The sequence below is a fragment of the Eretmochelys imbricata genome, chromosome 3, assembly GCF_965152235.1.
Source record: "Eretmochelys imbricata isolate rEreImb1 chromosome 3, rEreImb1.hap1, whole genome shotgun sequence".
Classification (NCBI taxonomy): domain Eukaryota; kingdom Metazoa; phylum Chordata; order Testudines; family Cheloniidae; genus Eretmochelys; species Eretmochelys imbricata.
The window spans coordinates 114,693,696-114,714,146 of NC_135574.1; the positions used below are offsets into that span (position 1 = coordinate 114,693,696).

At 43.5% G+C, this 20,451-nt stretch overlaps 1 protein-coding gene across 1 annotated transcript; it reads right to left on the reverse strand.

The window, feature by feature from the left end:
* Positions 1–294: 294 nt before the first annotated feature.
* On the reverse strand, positions 295–9,343 carry ZBTB2 (zinc finger and BTB domain containing 2). Its single transcript, XM_077813214.1, has 3 exons — positions 8,867–9,343; positions 4,130–4,312; positions 295–1,980 (listed from the first exon to the last, which is right to left on the reverse strand). The coding sequence occupies exons 2-3, from the start codon at positions 4,300–4,302 to the stop codon at positions 618–620; spliced, it is 1,536 nt and encodes a 511-aa protein (XP_077669340.1). The 5' UTR covers positions 4,303–4,312; positions 8,867–9,343; the 3' UTR covers positions 295–617.
* Between the last annotated feature and the right edge of the window lie 11,108 nt (positions 9,344–20,451).

The following is a 20,451-nucleotide window of genomic DNA, read 5'->3' on the forward strand; positions in this document are numbered from 1 at the left end:
TGCCATCACATTATTATTACTGCTACTTTAGTCAAAGTTGACTAAGTAACTAAATTTTCTTGAATGGACATAATGTCAATGATGATACCTGAAATACATACCCCAGGGAATACTTGAGGAAAAACTAAAGACTAAAAACAAAGTTTCCTGGGTTCATGGTGAAAAATTTTAAGCCTTTTTTAGTTATCTTACAGAGTTTGTACATGTAGCTCTAAAAAGCACGCTGCATCATCTGCTATTTCTTCTCAAAAGGAAGACTTGTTACCAGAGAAAATAATTATAATTAAATATATATATATTCTTTGTTTACCAAAATGGTATTTTATTTCTCATTACACACTTCATTGCATCTAAGTATGCATTTAAATAATCTAAAATCTGTTTAAAATCTATTTAAATTTGAGTTTACTAGGACTATTGACAAAGTTAGCTTAATTACCTTTACACACTTTCCTTTGTATTAAAATCAATTATGTTGTGGCTTGAGGCAAAGGACTTTTATTTATTTGTGGGAGGGGCAAGATCCAATTTTTTACCATGCCAGCGTAGTTCTGGTTGCAGGGGGAGTATTAGTTTGATACAAATGAATAACTTTAAAAAATTGATAGGTTTCACCTTCAGTCTAACAACACTGCTTCCTGCTCCTTTTTGATGGAGGTTAACACTGAGTTATCAGTCTCTGTAGCTTCTGTGTCCTCACTACCAAGCAGAATGGATCTATCTTCTTCTAGAGAAAAGACAGAGTTTTGATTTTGGCACGAATGTTTGACCACTTCATTGGGAGTTGAAAATGTTTTGTCACACAAGTTACATTTGTAGGGCTTGTTGGTCTGTACTAACATGTTGTCCATTTGACTGCCTTCCTCAAAAGTACAGAGTTCCAGAGTCTGTTTGTCCACCATAGTATATGTGTCCATGCTCTGATTTAGGCACACATGTCTGGCTGCTTGGTTGGCCCTGCAGAAGCTTTTGTCGCAAGTGCTGCACTTGAAAGGTTTGCCAGTATGTATGTACATATGCTCCCTCCAGTGGCTTTTTTGAATAAATTTGCGTCCACAGATGGAACATTCATATTTCCGTCTTTTAACTTCTCTTTCTTGATCTGCCTGCTCCAAGTTGTCTATGTCTGCAATGTCTGATGGTGGTGGTGTTTCTGCCTGCTGCTGTCCATCAATTATTGGGGAATCTGAGATCTGTTGCAGCTCACTGTCACTAATCATTCCCGCTTCAGGCACTTCCATGGCATCTTTTTCAGCTGCATTATTACAAAGAGACAGGGAAATGCTACTTTCTCCCTGCTGGCTTGATGTGAAGGGTACTCCTGTGTGGATCTGGAGGTGCTCACGCAAACTGCTTCGCAGATTGAACCGACGACCACAGAGGTGGCAGGCATAGTATTTTGGGAAGCTTCCATTCCTTTTCATAATACTTGGCTTGACATGTGCTATTGTGAGTGAAGCAGGCTGTTCATCTGAAGAAGATGCTTCCATGTTGGCTTCCTCCTCTGGAGGAGAACTATTACCAGCAGTGGAAACCAATTCTGGAGACAGTGAAGACTGCAAAGGGTCAGAAGTGGTCATATTTGTCCGGGTCACTTGTGGCAGACTTGAAGCCAACCGTGAGAGCTGTGAGCCCTCAGACACGGGTTCTTGGCTCATCCTGGAAGGCTGTGGCCTTGGTTCTCGCCCAAGTTTGTCAGTTGCTGAGGTAACCTTAGTGGGATGTCTTGTCTGGTGATCTGCAATTTGAATGCCATATAAAGAAGAGGCTAATGGAAAAACTTGATCTGGATGAGAAAAGGTACCCTGACTGGCAAGGCTGGCCTCTTGAATCAGTGGATATGCATGCAGAAACTTTATTCCCTGTTCTAATCGAACTGGGTCAATGAGCTGAGGTGCCATCTTCCCAGTATACATCAAATGCAAGAGATAGCTGAAGATATCTGGTTGTATGTCAGTTGCTTTCAAACGGACACATTCACTAAAAGAAAAATAATTGTTTAGTAAACAATGAGATAAGGAAAAGTCTCTAGAATCTAATCTAGGTCACTCAAGTCTGAATAAAAAATAATTAGTGTTATATGTTTGAAATATAAACATAAAATTTATTACAAAATGTATTTGCTCTTAAAAATGACCTCCTCATTTTAACTGAATTTTAGGAAATACTAGCAGTCATCTGTCATCCTAACACATTAAAGAAAGAAAGCTCCAGTCGATAGACTGTAAGGTCATATGTGCAGGAACCAATCCTTGCATTTATGCAGCATCATAGCTAAACATAACACTTCTACAAGTGCCATGCAGAAACATAGGGAGATTTTTGAAACATAGGGAGAATCACATTTGTTGTTGTTAAATTATAAATGTGTGAATGCTAAAAGTCCAAGTGTAAAACAATAACCAATAATCCCCAGAGCTCATACCAACCTGCAATTCCAGCAATGATTAGTTTTGCTTGGAAAGAGAGGGGGGAGCTTGTCATAAGAGATATGGTTTGTAGATGGGGCAAAAGGCATTAATTTATTTGGCCAGTTGAAAAATGGCAATCTTATTCTCAGTAAACCAATTGCTTTGAAACATAAATATGTTCTGACAGACCCTAAGATAATAATTCTTTTCTGCTGTTATGAATTTGCTGTCCCACACAATATATTCTGCAATTTACAAGGATTCCCTCCGTCGCCCGCCCAGCCAGTCTTATATTAAAATCTTGCTAATGGCTAAATTTAGGCCATAATCTTAAGAAGCTGTTTTCACATGTATACAGCGCAATATTACAATTGTTTATAGGATTACCTACTGCTGAATCAAGGCAGAGGCTGGGGAGGAGACAGTAGGGGGCATGATAAAGGGGCAACGGATGAGAAGGGGTAGGGCCTGAGGGCAAAGGACGTTGGCATAGAGCTATGCTATCTGGTCTTGGGATGCAGGGCTTTGGGGAAGGGAAGCAAGAGGTTAGGAGTAGGGGGGATGAAGGGACTGGAGGGACAGCGACAGGCAGAGACTCTTATTCATGGTAAACTTTAAATGCTTAATTTTCTAGATAGCAGACATTAACCATTTAATCAGGGGTATAGTCCTGTTTTTTGGGGGGGGGGGGGTTTAAGTGCAGGTACTATGCCACTGCCATCAGGAAGCTTCTGTATAAAATGTGGCATGACCTCACCCATACAGTGAGTGAGGTCAACAGTGCTACAGAATATGGGAACACTGTTCCCACAGGCTCCTGCCCCACTACCTTCAATCTGAATAAGAGGCTTCCCTCTCTCCACAGTCCTCCACTCCCATTTTTTCCTCAGGTATAACTTTCTCCTCTCCAGCTCTTGTTAAAATGTGCAGGGAGGGAGCACCACCTTGATGGGTGTTAGAGCTATCTGAGTTGGCTCTCTACCTGTGGACCTTATATATCAGATTCAAAATTTTAGTCCTAGTTCAAAAAATGTTTAAGAGTTAAGGTTGAACTTGTTCACTAGAGTCCAGCTAACACCCAATAACAATACCTGCTTTCCACGAATTCTACCCTTAAAAAAAAAGCCCCTCTGCCCCAATTTTCTTTTTACAATGTCTGGAAATAAACAGCTAAGGGATGCAGCTTGTGCTCCACTGCCATGTAATCCTTCATTGTTCACAATCACACCACCAAATCTTAACTTTGTAATGTTTTTGCAATTTTTATGGAGCAAAGATAAAAAACAAACGTCTAACAGATTTTACTCTCCTAGTAATTAATTACTGGCTCTTGGGTATTCTTTTGCAGAGTTGAGGAAATAAAGTTAAGTTTGGGTGGATGACAGTGACCAAGAACTACAGAGAAGTGTAGACAATGCTGGCTACCTTAACTATTCACTTCGAGATATTCTAATGAGTGTTTGTTTTTTGAAGGTGAAGAATTTTTGCTGAAGTATAATATTAGTTTTGGAAGTTAGCTGGACTCCAATGAAACACAATTTCAACCTTACCACTTCTTGAGGACTTTCCTTGTTTGCAAACAAGAATAGATTCCGGGTTCTCTACGAATATTAACAAAAAAATCAAATGATTGCTTTTTTAATGCTTCAGAATGCAGCTAGATTTTTTTAGCCAAGTTAAATGAATAACATTTTAACAGTCAACCTTTCTATAGTTACCTGGTCTGATGGACAAACAACATCTTAAAGTAGTTGGAGAAAGAAGCAAGGACAGATTTGTGTGCCTTGAAGTAGACATCACCAATAGCAACCGTGCAGTCACACAGGAAACCAAACTCCCTCTGAGCATTTAGCTGCTGTAGCAGTATAAGTCCGTGGTTGGCCAGATCCATTTTTTACACTCTGAAAAGCAAATGACATTTATGTAAAAGTATTTACTTAACAGTAGATGTACATGAAGATTCTTTTTCAATATACGTTGTGCTTCTACTGCACCTTTCATGCAAGAGTATCAAGGTGCTTTATAAACAGTGTCTTATAAGTAGGTAAATATCCTCATTTTATAGAGGGTTGACTGATTTGCTCAGGATCACATAACAATACAGTGGTAGAAATAGGGTATTAGAATAGGAGATACCTAAGAGATAAATATACACAATCCAAGAGAAGGGAAAGAGAGACAAAAGAAAGAAGATGAGTAAGAGACGAATGAATTTATTTTTAAGGGGAAATTGTATTGAAGGTTTTTGCTACTAATTTTTTATATAATTATAGTCTGGTCACTTGGTAGACCTTTACCTCCTCAGGATTTCAATCACCTCCATCAATACAATTCAGTGTGGGTAGAGGAGATCACTGACAAACACGTGTAAAAGTAAACACCTACCTGCAGGGCAACTGAAAATTCAAACAGGGCTTGGAAAACCTCACTTTCCCAGAGTGAGTAATAATTTGGAGCCGGCAACAGCAGCCAGGGGTGCTATACTTGCTGACTTTTTCCCCTGAGGGCAAACCTGTGAGCAGAAGCAGCTGAGAGGTTGATGCTGTATTAAGGAAGAGGCCGAACAGCAACAAAGCAGTCCAAGGGTGCCATTACTGATTTTGTTCAGAATTAAGGAGGTGAATGCACAAAACAGTGCAGTAGAGAAGCAGCTCAGGAGTTGTTATTACTTTCTCAAGAGTTGGAGGCAGAGTAGGGAGCGCAGCATCCTCTACGACCTGATATTTTTAACTTTTAGGACAGGGGGCCAAGAAAGCCTTTGAGTGGATGAGTGCGTGTGTGAGTGTAAGTGAGTGCGTGGGTAGGGCAAGGATGATAATGGGAAGAAGAAAATGAGGAGGGATAAAGTACAGAAGAGAGACTTTGGAAAGAAGCGAGAGATGAAAATAGAGTACAAAAGACAGTAGGAAAAGGAGGAATGGGTATAAAGCAGTGGAAGGTGTAGGCAGGAAAACAAACATCCACAACAATTAAGAAAAACATACATGCTCTATAATAGAAAAGGAAGATACAGTGAAGCCAGAAAGGGGGAAGTGTAACAAGACCCCAGGACATACAGAAAGTTGGTTTCCAAAGTTTAATAGAACATTTTAAACAATATTACAACAATGCAAAACTGTATTTTCCCTTTCAATTACAGGAGAGGGATGGTGGTGTAGGTATTTCACCTTAGCTAACAGGTTTAGTTATTGTAGTAGTAGGTATCAGAGGTTTTTCAAACCTGCTGAAGGACCAAGGTATTATTACACTTTGTGACTGCCATTAGGCACCAGGCTGCTTCAATACATTGCACTGACACAGACGTTCATATGAAATTATGAAATATGATCACCCCATAAACAAACTAGGGAAATATAACCTAGATGGAGCTAATATAAGGTGGGTGCATAACTAGTTGGTATAACCTAGATGGAGCTAATATAAGGTGGGTGCATAACTAGTTGGAAAACTGTTCCCTGAGAGTAGTTATCAGTGGTTCATAGTCAAGATGGAAGGGCATATCAAGTGGGGTCCCACAGGGATCAGTTCTAGGTCTGGCTCAATATCTTCATCAAAGATTTAGGTAATGGCATAGAGCAGTGGTTCTCCAACTTTAGCAACCCAAGGACCCCCATTTTGATTTTAAAATGTTCACAGACCCCCAAACCTTCCCCAGCCCCAGGCCCTGTCCCCACTTCACCCCTTCCCCATAAGGCTCCACCCCACCTCTTCCCACACCCACTCAACTCCTTCCCCTCCTCCTTCCACCCCTTCCCCCAAGCACGCCCCCTTCCTGTCCTGTCCCACCCCCAGCGCCATCTGCACCCCGCTGAGTGCAGGAGATTGGACTAGAAGACCTCTCAAGGTCCCTTCCAGTCCTACAATTCTATGTGTAAAGTGAGTCATGAGCGGGGAAGAAAGAATGCAGTGTACAAAAGCAGTATTTTGTTACAAAAACTACTGCTTAATAGGAAAAAATTACTTTCCAACATCATAAAGGCCATAAAGCACACAAGTTGGCATTTGATATTTGTGGCTCTGCAAATATTATGATAGATCAAATATTTACTTTTGAGAATTTATCAGCAACAAAAAAGCACATTCACAGTTCAGGTTCCAATCCTGTTAGGTGGGTGCTCCATTCAAGTAGACTCTGACAACATGGAAAATTTTGCAAGATCAAGCCTTCATTTTTATGCAATATTTTTGAGAACATCTCAGGATTTACAAACTAATCAGGGCTGGGTCCAGTTTGTACTTGGATAGAAGACCTTTAGGTGAAATAGGAGGTAGTAATGATCCAGGGGGTGGTAGCACATGTTAAGAGGCATTCTTTATTTACCTTCTACTACCTAAGCTTGTCCTGGATACAGTATTGTTTCCTTTTCTAAACTGCAGAGTCAATGTGGCTATTGAACGGCAATTATATTCCATCCCGGAGCTGGCTTAATTACTATCCAGGATGACATGATCTCAGTATGTGCGTACACCTATCCCATTTATTGGTACTCAAAAATGATAAAGTCTTTGGAATCAAAGGCACTAAAAACTAATTCCATCTTCACACACACCCTGGTGAAAGGGAGAAGAGTGACCTTATTTTGTTTTAGAATATCTAAGTAGTTTTCAGCCTAAGAAAATTCATGACTTTATTATATGATCATTAGGTTGAAGTATGAGCTAAATGAGGTTAGTATAATAAATCAGTCTCAATAATACAATTTTGTATTTAAAACAACTTTACCACATGGAAATATCTCTGTGCTTAGTATTATGGAGAAGATCCTATTGCTAAGTTGCTGGCAGCATAGCTTGGATGGGCTACTTTGTTCTGCTGGTGATCATTTCTAAAGATCAGTTTTTGAAGTCATGTAAACTGAGTAACAGATAAAAACCACAATTCACTGAATTGTCCCTTTGCAAACATTTAGAAGAAGTCTGTTATGGAGAACCAAAATATAAAAGTGAAAAATCAGGTCAATTTAATTATGAAGAGAAAATCATGACAAATAACCTTAAAGAAGTTAAAAGAAAAGGAGGACTTGTGGCACCTTAGAGACTAACAAATTTATTTGAGCATAATCTTTCCTGAGCTACAGTCCACTTCATCGGGACGGGGTACCATTGGAAGGGTTGGGAGACTGGAGACTTTCAAAAGGTGCCATGGCGTAGGGCTGGTTTGCTATATCAGCCAGGCTACAGTAAACACCTTATTAAAACCTGGCCGCTACCTGAGCCCCAGCGCAGGCCGTGTGCCGAGCCGGGCCCCATGCCTGCCGAGCTGCAAGCGAGCGAGCCCCCGGGCTCACGCTAGCGGGGCGCGGCCTCCAGCGCCAGGTTGGTGCTGGGCGGGTAGGACACCAGCCGCTCCCAGAGCGAAGGCAGGGGGGCTCTGGCTGGCGGCTGCGCCCGCCCCGGACAATTCTCCGCGCCCGACCCACCCAGGCAGGTTCCTGTCACTGCCGCCCCCCGGACACTGCCGCTTGGGGACAGCGGCTTATTTCAGCCATGGGGGTTGCGCCGCCAGACCCCCTCGGCCAGAGCGGCCTGGGCTGGGCGCGGCCTGGGCCTGCAGGGCTAGGCCCAGTTGCCGTGATCTCAACGGCACGCCACAGCACTCCCCTCCCCCAGCCCCGCGGGCAGCGGGCTCTGGCGCGCGGCGGGGGGGTGGAGTCTCGCGGCTGCTCCTTCACCCCCTCAGGAATCACGCTCGGCCTGTGGCAGCAGGGACTAAAGACGCGCTCTGATTGGTCGCCGAGGCGGAAGGTTGAGTGGCCGCGCGCCTCTCTTACTGGCTGGGCTCCGCCCCCTAGCGCATGCGACGCGCCCTCCACGCGCGCACGGACGGGACGGAGCCGGCGCAAGCAAGACGCAGCGCGAGCGGAGCCGCCAGGGCGCGCGAGACGGGATCCACCGCTGCCGCCAGGGCCGCCCAGCCTGCTGAGGAGAACCAGACGGAGCCGCCCCCTCCCGCTTCGCGCGGCTCCCTCAGCCCTCGCCCCTCCCCCACGCCGGATGCCGCCGCAGGGGGCCGCTCCGCTTCGGGCGCGAGGGGCGGGGAGAGAGCGCGAGGGCAAGTGGGCCCCAACCGACCGAACCGAGCCCCGCGCGGGCCGGAGGAGGGGAGGGCGTGCGAGAAAGGGATCTGATTCTCCCCCCCTCCCTCCCCGCGCGGCCCCCATTCCCCTGGCCTCGCGCGGCCCGGATGGAGCCGCCCAGTCGGGAGGCGAGGGAACTCCGGCGCCGCCAGGCGCTGCTGCCGCCCCCTGTCCCCCGCCAGCCGGGCCGCCGCCGCCCGCTCCAACGCCCGAGGCTCCCGCGGCCGGCCCGGGCCCGCTCCCCTCACACACAATAGCGGGGGCCGGGCCTAGCCGCTCCGCCGGAGCCCGCGTTCTCCCGGCTGGCTCGGTGCGGCGGGGATCGGGCACGTGGGAGCGGCCCCGGCCCCCCTGCGGTCCCGGGGGCAGGGCGCTCACCTGGGGGGCTCGGGCCGCTGTGGCGCCTGGTCCCGCTCGGGCCGCCGCCGTCTCCGCGCCCAGCAGCAGCAGCAACAACGGAGTCAGCGCGGCGGCGGCGGCGGCGGCTTTTCCTGTCCGGTTACGTTAGGGTCACATGACCGAGAGCGGAGCACAGAGGCTGCAGCGAGGAGCCCCCGCCGGGGGGGGGAGGGGAGGCGGCGAGCGCTGGTGGCGGCAGCAGCAGGAGCCACCCCGCCCCTCCCCTCTCTCTCGCTCTCTCTCTCGCGGTGCCGAGCACAGGCCGCACCGGGCCGGGGCTCCCCGTTCAGCCCCTGCTCCGAGCCGCCAGCTACAGCTCCCCCTCCCCCGGCCGAATGGAGCCCCGGAGCCAGCCCTACCGCGCGTTATTGTTGGGGAGCTGCCCCTTTAAAAACCGTGGGGGAGGGGGGCGCAGGAGGTGAAGCCCGAGTGTAGCTTCCCCCAGCCCTAACCACATCCTGCTGCCGAGGGCGCAGCTTGCTCCTGGGGAGGGGGATCCGAGGCCTGGCTCATGTCGGGGCCTGTTTCAGACACAGCAGACCAGAGTGGCCTGGTTGGACTTGGGGTGGAGGAGTGCATAGCTGCCTCCCTGCGGTGCCCACACACCCACTGCATACTCCAAAACTCCCTGGACCTGCCTACTTTGGGTTTTGCTCTTTCTTTCTGCAGTGCTCAGCCAGTGAGAGCACCTCGCACTGCTCAGGAGTGCCCCTCTGCCAGGGTGGCATCTTCAAAATTATACTTGAAACTGGGTGTGGATACTAAACTAAGTTTAAAATGCAGTTTAAAACATCCACTTAAACCTTGTCTACATTATTAAAAATACCCATTGTCAGCACTGGGCAGAACTGATCCAGTGCTGGATGTGGCTTAATGGTAAGGGTAGCCAAGTACTGTCTGGTCAGCACCATTTCTGAATCCATGGTAAAGTCTTGGTCTGGTTCTGGTCATCAGCGACAGGCACCTTTTGTGATAAAACAAGGCTTTAAGATGTATCTAGGTGGTTTTATCTATTGTAAATGGTTGTGCCCTTGCTCAGGTCGCATTAGTTAATGTGGAAGTTGAAATAACATCTGTTGTAAAGGGGATGGTAAAGACCTGGCAAAGCAGAAACTGCAGAGTATAGTATAGTAGTATAGTATTTACTTTAGTACTGGGTTTTAACGGTACATCTACACAACGGTTAAATACCTGTGGCTAGCCTGTGTCAGCTGACTTTGGCTTGGGGCTGGAGTCCAAGCTTTGGGACCCTGCTAGGGGAAGGGTCCAAAAGCCGGGATTCCAGCCTGAGCCCAAATGTCTACACTGCAGTTTTATAGCTCTATAGCCTGAGCCCTGCAAGCCCAAGTCAGCTGACACAGGCCAGCCTTGGGTGTTTAACTGCTATGTAGACCTACCCTAAGAGGTTAATTTAGGTAAGACAGGTTTTACATTTTGCAGGACTGTGAAATATATAATACCTAAACTCTGCAGTCTAAAATATTAAGTTAAAACATTACTCAAGTATAAATGCAGTTGAAATGTCTTAGTTCTTCATACTCTTTGCCTGTAGTTTTAAAATCCTTTTAGTTTTAAAAGTTTAGAAAATCTTTCATAAAAGTTTGCTCTGCAGCTTTCACACTTGTGACTATGCCCATTTCTTGTAGTGGAAGGAAAGGGATGGGTAGTACTGGAGTGAGACCTCATCTTACAAAGATTTGATATGTTGTGCAGAATACTTGTGTATTCTAAAGTAGCATAAATAAATTTGAACAAAATACATTGATGTTTGATGTGATCCTTGGTCTTTGAATTGTTTACCTATTTACAAATTTCAATACTTTGCAATTGGCCATAGACATTAATGTGAATTAAGGGTGGGCTTTCGCCTTTGGAGAGGGCAACGGGAAGTCATCTGATAAATGGAAGCATCCCACCTTCTCAGCGGTCTACATGTATTTTTCTTTGCTGCGCTTCTGTAGTCTCAAAGTCCAGACCTGAACTTTAACACTTGTGTGTGTATGTATATATGTTACAAATAGAGTTGGTCAGTAAATAGATTTTCTGCTGAAAATTTCAGGTTTTTTGACTGAAAAATCAAAAGTTTTAAGGCAGAAAGCAAACACTTTCCACCAAAAATTTCAATTAGTTGAAAAACCTAATTTTCCATCAAAACAATTTGGTGGAAAAATCTTTGACCAGCACTAGCTATAAAACTTTACCCTCTAGGGGGCTTGTCCTGGTATTATTAAAATCAGAGGAAGTTTTTCCATTTGACAGGAGCAGGATATAACACCATGTCAACTGTTTGAATTTGATCCATGTTATGGAGTAAAGAGAATTTTCTGATGGTTGTTAAATAGCATGGTGGGTGAACTTACTTGTCTCAGCCTAGTTCTTAGGGGACAGGTGTTCACATCACTAACTACTTTTTTTGCAGTCTGCATAAAAAAAGAACATGTGGTGCACAAATAACAGAGAATAAACAAACTTTTCACCTGTAGAGCCAGTCATGATTGAGACACAGTGGGCAACTGCAGTTTGCAGGGCTGTCTGTCATCACATTTTACGAGCACTAAATTGATGGAGGGCTTGATCCTACAAGCTTAGACACACATCTTGACAGATTCATTTGCAGGAAGTCCCATTAAAGTCAGTGGGTCTCTGCATGTATGCAGGGGTGCTCTCAGTTTGGGTTCATAGGGAGAATCTAGCCCATAAAAATTTAAATACTTCTAAAATCTAATTATCAAACAAAATCTTAAATCAGACTTTACAGTTGATAAGTAAAAAAAAAAAAAAAAATTATTTCAGTTGGTTTTGTGCTCACCAAACTCAAAGTTGGTAGTCTATAATGTGTACTAATATTCTGGTATTGTGAATAAACAGTATCATATCCCTATGTGTGTGGTTGACTGCAACATCTTTGACTTGTTCAGTTCCATGTGTGTGTGAATGTGTGATTTAAAGAAGTTTCTACAGCACTTATTTAATTAGTAAATGAGAACATTTCTGATCTACTTGCCAGAATGGTCTGTGCTCCTTTTGACAGTGGTTCATACTTGATTTGACTACTTGAAATATAAATTAACATAGCTGGTAAGCCAAATGTTTTAAGATATGGAGTTTACACAAAACACTGAGAGATGCTTCTCTCACTGAGAACAGCAAAACCATAATTTTAAAGTGAAATAATTATAGATAATTCTCTGAATGGGCTACTCAGAAGAGGAAAACAAATACATTTCTGGCAAGCTTTCTATTTGATAATTGAAGGATAGGGCTTTGAGTGTCCTATTTAAACCGCTTTATTCTGGTGTAACTCCAGTGTCTTCCGTGGAGTTATTCACATCAGCATAAGAGAAGGAGAATCAGGCTCTAAAGTTGGAGGAAAATGTAAATACTTGTATTTAATAGTTCGATTTACATCAACAGTTTATAGACCTGTAAACTTCATAACATTTTCTAAATCAATGGTAATCTGATATCTTGATGTAAAAGGACCCTTGGTCTGATCAAAGCCCATCAGTCAAAGAAAAGATTCCTATTTGAATCTGAGCCACATCATATTTGTAAAAGCAGATTTCTTCCCCTTTGTCACTGAATACTAGATGAATGAAATGGTTTTACTTTCCTTGTACTACTTTTGACAGGCACAATCAAACTGACTAAAATACTGGCTTGATCCTGCAAGCCTTACTTATTTGAATACAGGACTTGAGAACAGGAATAACTATTCATGTGACTATGGGCTACAGGCTCCAATCCTATCATAACAGTAGACCTTATTTTGTCCTGCCAAGTGTCCTGCACCCAGATAAAAAATATATTACAAGTACCGCATACTATGATTTAGATCAGTGGACACCAATGATGGTACGGGTGCTGCGAGGATGATGAAGATGCATGTTAATCCCATTGTCAATGCATGCAAGTAAGAATTCAATTTAGCAGTGGGAGAAGCCTGGACTAAACACCCAAACCCCTCAAGTGATTTTTTTATTTTTGGTAAATGTAATAATTAGTACTAACCCTAAACTAAGAGACTACAGCACAGCTCTCAGTGCCAGTCTTGAGTCTGCTGTGGGGTGTCTAGAATCAGATGGCCCTATTGACTTTAATCCAGTTCAGGCTGACTAATACTAATGATTGTTTCCAGGGGTGCCTTTAAGAGATGTTTGGTCCCTTTAAAGCTAGAGTAGAGTCCGTGCCCTGAATAACTACTTGCCTTCCTGCTCTTCACAATATTTCTTTTCCACTTAAACAGGACAATTGTATCTCTTTCAACGAAACCCCCTGGCCAGTTAGAAGCAGGTGGATTTAGTACTTCTCCTAGGTGATGAGTGGTAGTAGTTCTGTGCAGATTATAGCTCATGTATTTCCAGGTAATAATGAAAAGGTCTTGCATCTTTCCTCCTTCCCTTGAGAGTGTTACTGGAATGCACTAGCCTCAGTTGGGTGAACAGCCCATGTGGCTGTTGCGGCCAGAGCGTACCTGAGTCTGAGCATACACCAAGTACAGAAGTAGCATAAATCATCTCTCCTATATCCTGTGTCAAGTGTAAAACTGGAAAATTGGAATGCAGGTCTCTATCTCCAGACTCAGCCTCCTTCCCAGTTCAGCTTCATACTTGAGCCCAACTTTAACTGTACTCAACCTCAGAATATGACTCTGCTCTCCTGACTAGAGTATGACATTTTTCAGAGAGCTACTCTATTATATATCAATGTGAATGATTGTATACTTCTTGTAAGAGGGCACAAATTAATATATTTAAAAAACAAAATACTGCTGCTTTTACTGAGTGCTTCCATACTTGCATAGTTAAAAGCTTATGCAATTATTGAACTCTTCAGTGGAAAAAGTACAAAATCACACCTGCTTAACTGAATAGCATTGATAAGTATTTACAGTATTCCATAGTTTTCCCCCAAATTGTATCATACATTTAAAATTAATGGGATACTGTGTATGTACAAAATCAGTTTGAGTGCTTAACTGGTCAACATCCACTTGAAATCTAGTTAGTATTTAAAAACAAAGTAGTTTCAGGTATTATATTTGCCAATTTCTATAATTTTACAATCAATTTTTTTCCTACCCAGTTGCTCTTTGAAAGATCCACATAAACAACAGAGGAAACATTGAACATCTCTGGAAGAGAACTATAAAAAGCCTAAAGTAAACTGAAGAAATAAATTTTATTTTCTCTCATCTTTTATAAGCAATTTTCAGTTTCTTATAATAGGGTGAGGGGAAGTGACTTTTTAAAATTTGGTGGTGTCACTTCACCTTCTTAATTAGCTCTTGTAGGAGAACTTGCATGATGGAAACTTTCAACTTGTAAAGGTTATGCACTGGGGTTGTGTGCACAGTCTTAATTCTTACAGAAGAAAAGTGTGAAATACAAAAAAAAAAAAAAACCCAAAAACCTCTCACTCCAGAGACCAGCAAAAATTAATTGCTTCCTAAACAATATTTTGGAGATTTCTGGAATAATTTTAGAGTGGTTGCTTATATATAGATGGTGTTTGTGTAGGTTGCACTGTAGGTCAAATAATCCTTATATTTAGCAGGTTTTTCTTCTGTTGTTATGTGTATGTTTTCTTCAGAAGAGATCTTAGCATCCTTGCTGATTGTGTGGAAATCTCGTATTTTAAATTTTTTATAATTGAGTGTCTAGTTTAGTTTGTACTTCTCACATCACAATCTGCCATTCTTTAGTAATGAAGCTTGGGGGCTCCTGTGGTGCTGGGTATAGAAATTGAGGAAAGGGAGGCTGTATTTTTTGGGCTCTCAGTGCTATCCCTGCTGGTCCCCATGCAACGTAGAGGGGCAGGAGCAACAGCCTGGTTTACAATGCCTAGGGGGAGGGGAAAGATACAGGGCCGTGAACGGACAGGAGCAGAGGTGGGACAGAAGATAGGAGAGAGCAGAGGTGGGACAGAAGATGGGAGAGAGGCAGGAGCCTGGGGGAGAGGAGGGAATAGGAGCACAGAGGTGCTGGGGGAGAAGATTGACAGGAGGGGAGCAGGAGTTGGGGAAGGGAGAAGTGGGGGAAGATAAGGACAGGAGAAGAGGATGGGAGCAGGAAAAGGAAGGGCAGGTAGGATAGGAACAAGAGCTGATGGGGACAGCAGAGGCAGGAATGATCTGTAACCACTAGACACTTCCTTTCAGGGCCTGGAATTTCACCATTCCTGTGCTGTCTAGCAGCTAGCTGTGAAATTAACTGGCAAGGTGTGTCCCCTCCTTTCAAGTGGAAGAGCTATACAGAAGATAAGAGCTTTCTATTACTGTCATTTATTCCCTTAGCTCAAGTGTCAGAGGATGTGTTTATGCATTTAAAAATCCCAGTCTTGCTGATGACCCATGTAAGAGTTTAATATGGTTCCATATAATATTTTTTCTTCAATTTTTGTTTTTTAACAAAAAATATTATGCTAAAAAAACTACATTAAACATTACAGCTGCAAAATCAAGTACTCAAAAGGTAGTAAATGACATATTTTAAGTTCATGCAACCTTTATTTGGCTGCCTTCTGCATATCTATTTATAAACCTTTAGTTATATGTAAATTGCTATTTTTCCACAGGACACCTGCCTCATTCAGTGCAAAAGATGGATGATACTTGGGGGATGAATCAGGGTTGTGTAAGAATAAGACTGTTGTCTCTAGGACCCTCCCTCGTTTGTTGCAGAAACTGGAAGGTGTGTAGTAAAGGAGGCAAAGAAGAGGCAGGATGGTCTCGTGGCTGAAGGAGTCGAATGCTGCCCTACAGAACTAGATTCTATCCCTTCCTCTGCCCCAGAGTTCAGGCAAGTCAGCGTGGGGCATGGGTCACTTGCTGGAGGATTCTCTGCACCTAGAAGTCTTTAAACCACGATTTGAGGACTTCAGTAGCTCAGACATAGGTCAGGGGTTTGTTACAGGAGTGGATGGGTGAGATTCTGTGGCCTACATTGTGCAGGAGGTCAGACTAGACTATCATAATGGTCCCTTCTGACCTGAAAAGCCTATGATTTTATGATTCTAAACCAAAATTTTGGCTGATCCTAATTTTCTGGTGACCAAACTTGAGGCATTTGGTTTGAAGAAGTGCTGAATACTCACAACTGCAACTGAGGCCAAGGGGAGTTCTGTACATACAATGTGCTATAAAATGCTAGGTTCTGTGAAAAATCAGGCCCAAGGTTTCTCAAGTTGGGTTTCAGCCACTTTTATTTCACATGCCTTGCTTTCATCTCTGTGCTCTCAACCTCTGTGTAAAATGGAGATAATACTCTTCACGTCACAGGGGTTTTGAGAACATAAATTCATGAATGGTCTGTAAAGTGGATACTATTATGTGAGTACCATAACAAAGTCTATGTGGAAAATCTGTGTTCAGTGCAGCTTGGATGATATGTAAATAATGCATAGGGCCATACAAAGAATGATAATTAAAAAAAAATGTAATAGCTACCCAGTTAGTATTGTGCATCCTATGCACTGTGAGGAAAAAATAGCACACGGTCATGTAATAGACCACTATATAATGCATACATTCACACAAACGGGCTGCATTAAGATTGCACAAGTAACCTTAATTCTGGCATTTCCTAATTTTTAAATGCTTGACTTTGCAACTTTAATGTTTTCCTAATGTAATACAGTATAATCATAGGACAAATCACTGGAACTATTTAACAGTTAGGAAGAGGTGACCAAACTAGCCGTTGTTTGACACTGTGTGTCCTCCTTGCTTGTTTACATATTTCAGAAAGGTGGTTAAGTCCACCAGGTGGAGAATTATCAATTTAGCTGAAACACTAAAGTATACAGACTTAAAATGCATGAGAGGCTGGTAGGCTAATGGATTATTCCCAAGATGGATAAGAATTGAATTTAGGAATGGGAAAAAACAGGTTGTTGCTAAAAGAATGAGACCATTCAGTTTACAATAAAAACACATACTAAATTTAACTTCTAAAGTTAATAGTTTGTCCCTTACTGGAATCAAATGGTGTCTAGTTAAGTTTATTATTAATATAGGAACAAGTCTAGGCTAGGTTCTTCAGCCATATAGAAAGCAAGATCCCTGCACCAGAGCTGTTCTGGAAAATTTTATAGGCTGCCAGTGGAGCCCTCCAGTTGAGTAATTCATCTCTGTGAATGCTCCTGTGATCATTCAAACCTTTCCCCATCAAAGGTCTTAGGTAAATGTAGCTGAATTGTCCCAAAAGCAAAATCCTCAACTACTGCATATTCATTGTGAGTGGGTGACTTCTGTACTGGTGGAAAGGGGATAGGATAGAAAAACTGCCCGGAAGGCAGGGAGGCCAGTGGTTTATCTGGAACCATGGGAGGACATTCTTAGTAGGCAGAAGGGTGGATCTAATGTCATGCAGCTTTCCCTGTCCCTTGGACTAGTCTGGCACCTTCCCAGAGAAGCCCACACCCAGGTTAAGAAAAACGGCTTTAGAGGGGTAGCTGTGTTAGTTTGTGTCCACAAAAACTACGAGGTGTCCGGTGGCACCTTAAAGACTAACAGATTTATTTGGGCATGAGCTTTTGTGGGTAAAAAATCCACTTTTTCAGATGCATGGAGTGAAAATTACAGATACAGGCATAAATATGTACACTGGCACATGAAGAGAAGTGAGTTACCTTGCAAGTGGAGAACCAGTGTTGACAAGGCCAATTACTAGTTGATAATAGTTGGATGGTTTACATTAAAAGAATTAATTTCAATCCAGTTCCTAGAAGACTTGTTTCACACCAGCATATGTATGGTAGCAAGAAGTCAAGCGAAGGAATGAGTAAACAAGCATGGGTAAAGATTAAAAATGGGACAGGGATAATTCAGGAAATGAGGACAACTTTAGGTTTAAAAATGCTGGTAAAACTGAGGTGATATGGTCCCACTATCTGGAATAGGATTATGCCTGTGGATTCTCAATACAGATTTAGATAGTAGGGCTTTAGGCAGACTAAATTAATGAAAAGACCCCATAAAAAAGGTTCAGGTGAGGCAAGATGAAGGAATCATAGCTGTATTTTGGAGATGGTGATTTGCAGATTGAAGATCCAGAAAGGAAAAGTGAAGGTTACTTATTTGTAACTGGAGTTCTTCAAGATGATTCTGAATATTCACACTTAAGGGATATGGCACAACCTTGTGGTAGAACCCTATTCTAGCAATGTCAGCTAGTACCCCTGCCCCTCCCTTCAGCATCCCGTTGTACTGAGGGCAAGGCTAAATATGGAGTGATAGTGCCCTCCCACCTCCGTTTCTTCCACCACCATGCCAGACTCAAGAACATGGACTAGAGGAGGAGAGTTGGGAAGTGTGATAATGCAGAGACAGCTTGAAGTTAAGTTACAGGACTTGTGGGAAAGATTGATAAGTAATGCTGAAATTAACTTAGAGGAAGGAAGAGTCCTAGAACATAAAAATGGCCCTACTGGGTCAGACCAAAGGTCCATCTAGCCCAGAGGGAATGAACAGAACAGGTAATCATCAAGTGATCCATCCCCTGCCGCTCATTCTCAGCTTCTGGCAAACAGAGGCTAGGGACACAGTCCTAGTTGAATAAAGACTAAAGCGCTACCTTCTGTCTCAAGGGAAAAGGAGGAAAGATGTACATCAGACTCTTCCCCCAGTGCAGCAGGAAAGCATCTGCTAGAGATAGATTGTCCAAGCCTGCTCTGGAACATAAACAATGACACTTTCTATTGAACTTCATTGTGAACAGTCCACAGTTGGTCAACCCCATCTGGAAAATATGGTCTGATCAACTGATCTTTCAGGGACCACCTGGGTATCTAGGCGCTGTCTCTGCTGAGCCAAATTGCATACCCTGAAGCATGTTCTTCCTGCTTGACCACTAGTGTAGTGAGACTATAATGTTCTGAGGCATGGTGATCAATAACTGAAGACTGTCCCAACCTGGAGTATAGACCTGGAACATCCATTGCTGCACAAGTCTCATGGTTAGCTGGGAAGTCAGATAGGTAGTGGCTGCCATGTACCCCATGAGATCCACAAGAAGACTCTTATCCTTGGTGTAAGGCAACTTTGCGTCTTTAATAGACATTGTCTCACATTGAGAAATCTCTCCTCTGGCAGAAAAGCTCTCCCTTTTACTGAGTTCAATATAGCACCTATAAAAGGAATCTTTTTGATTGACTTTGGAAGGTTGAGAAAAAAGGCTAGGTCTGAGAAAAGATTGATCATGGAGCACACGTGGCTCAATGGATCCTTGCGCACAGCGGCCTGCAGCTGCCAATCATCCAAATAAGTGTAAACAAAAATAGCCTGATTCCACAGATACATCGCTACCACAGAGATGCATTTTGTAAATACCCTGGGTGCTGGGGAAAGGCCAGAGGGGAGCACCTGGTACTAGAAATGGTGCCATCAAAGTTACTTTTGATGATTTTAGTAAATTGGGATATGGAAATACACATCCTTTAGATTGTCATGAACCAATCCAGGACCGACGACAAAGGGATTATGGAGGCCAGAGCAGTGTACAGAACCAAAACTTCTGGATGTACTTGTTAAATTCCCTCATGTGTAGCATCAGCCAAAATGCCCACCACACCAGTGCTTCCTTTTTACCAGAAAGTATCAGGAGTAAAACCCCTGAGGTAAGCAGGAAGCTCTTTGACTGCTCCTATCAGAAGCAACTTCTCCACTTCTGCGAGAATCGCCTCATGAGAAGAGTCCCTGAACAGGACAGGTAAGGGCATTTTGGATAAAGCCGTCTTTCAAATGGTACAGCATAGCTTTTTCCCATGATCTCTGAGACTTATTGGTTTGATATAATCTGTCTCTATGCGTTGATGAAGTGGGCTAGCCTGTCTCGAAATGCAGAGGCAGAACAGTGCTGGTTGATTGGCTCCTAACTCTTGAAAATCTTGTCAAACCGAGGCTTAATTTTCTGGGGTGAAGGAGCTGACAAGGAAGTGAGCTGGTTGGATTTGTAAACTTGTTTGAAAGGCCTTTTTCTACAATGGCTCTGAGAGACTACAGGCTATTGGTGGTGTTGGCATTTTTGACATGACAAAAAGTAGAAACACTAAAGATTGGGGGTACTCTGCATCTAGTGTCAGAAAAAGGGAGTGAAGGGCCTTCTTTGAGTAGAGGGAATCAATCCCAGAGATTGACAATTTATTAGAAAAACTAAAGGACACAAGATTGATAACTCAGTCTTTTCACTGCAAAAACCCCTCCCCTTCAAAAGGGGGATCCTCCATCTTACTTTCTAATGTCCATAGCTTGAGGAGGAGAATCTAAGCCAGGCATGCCTCTTAAAGGTCACAGCCAACAGCAACGCTCTAGCACAGGGGTGGGCAAACTTTTTGGACCGAGGGCCACATCTGGGTGGGGAAATTGCATGCAGGACCATGAATGTAGGGTTGGGGTGTGGGAGGGAGTGTGGTGTGTAGGAAGGGTCTCAGGGTAAGGGATTGGGGCAGAGAAGGGGTGTAGGTTGTACGAGGGAGCTCAGGAAAGGGGGTTGGGCTGCAGGAGGGGGCGCACAGTGCGGGAGGGGCTCAGGGCAGTGGTGCAGGGAGGGGTGCAGGAGGGAGCT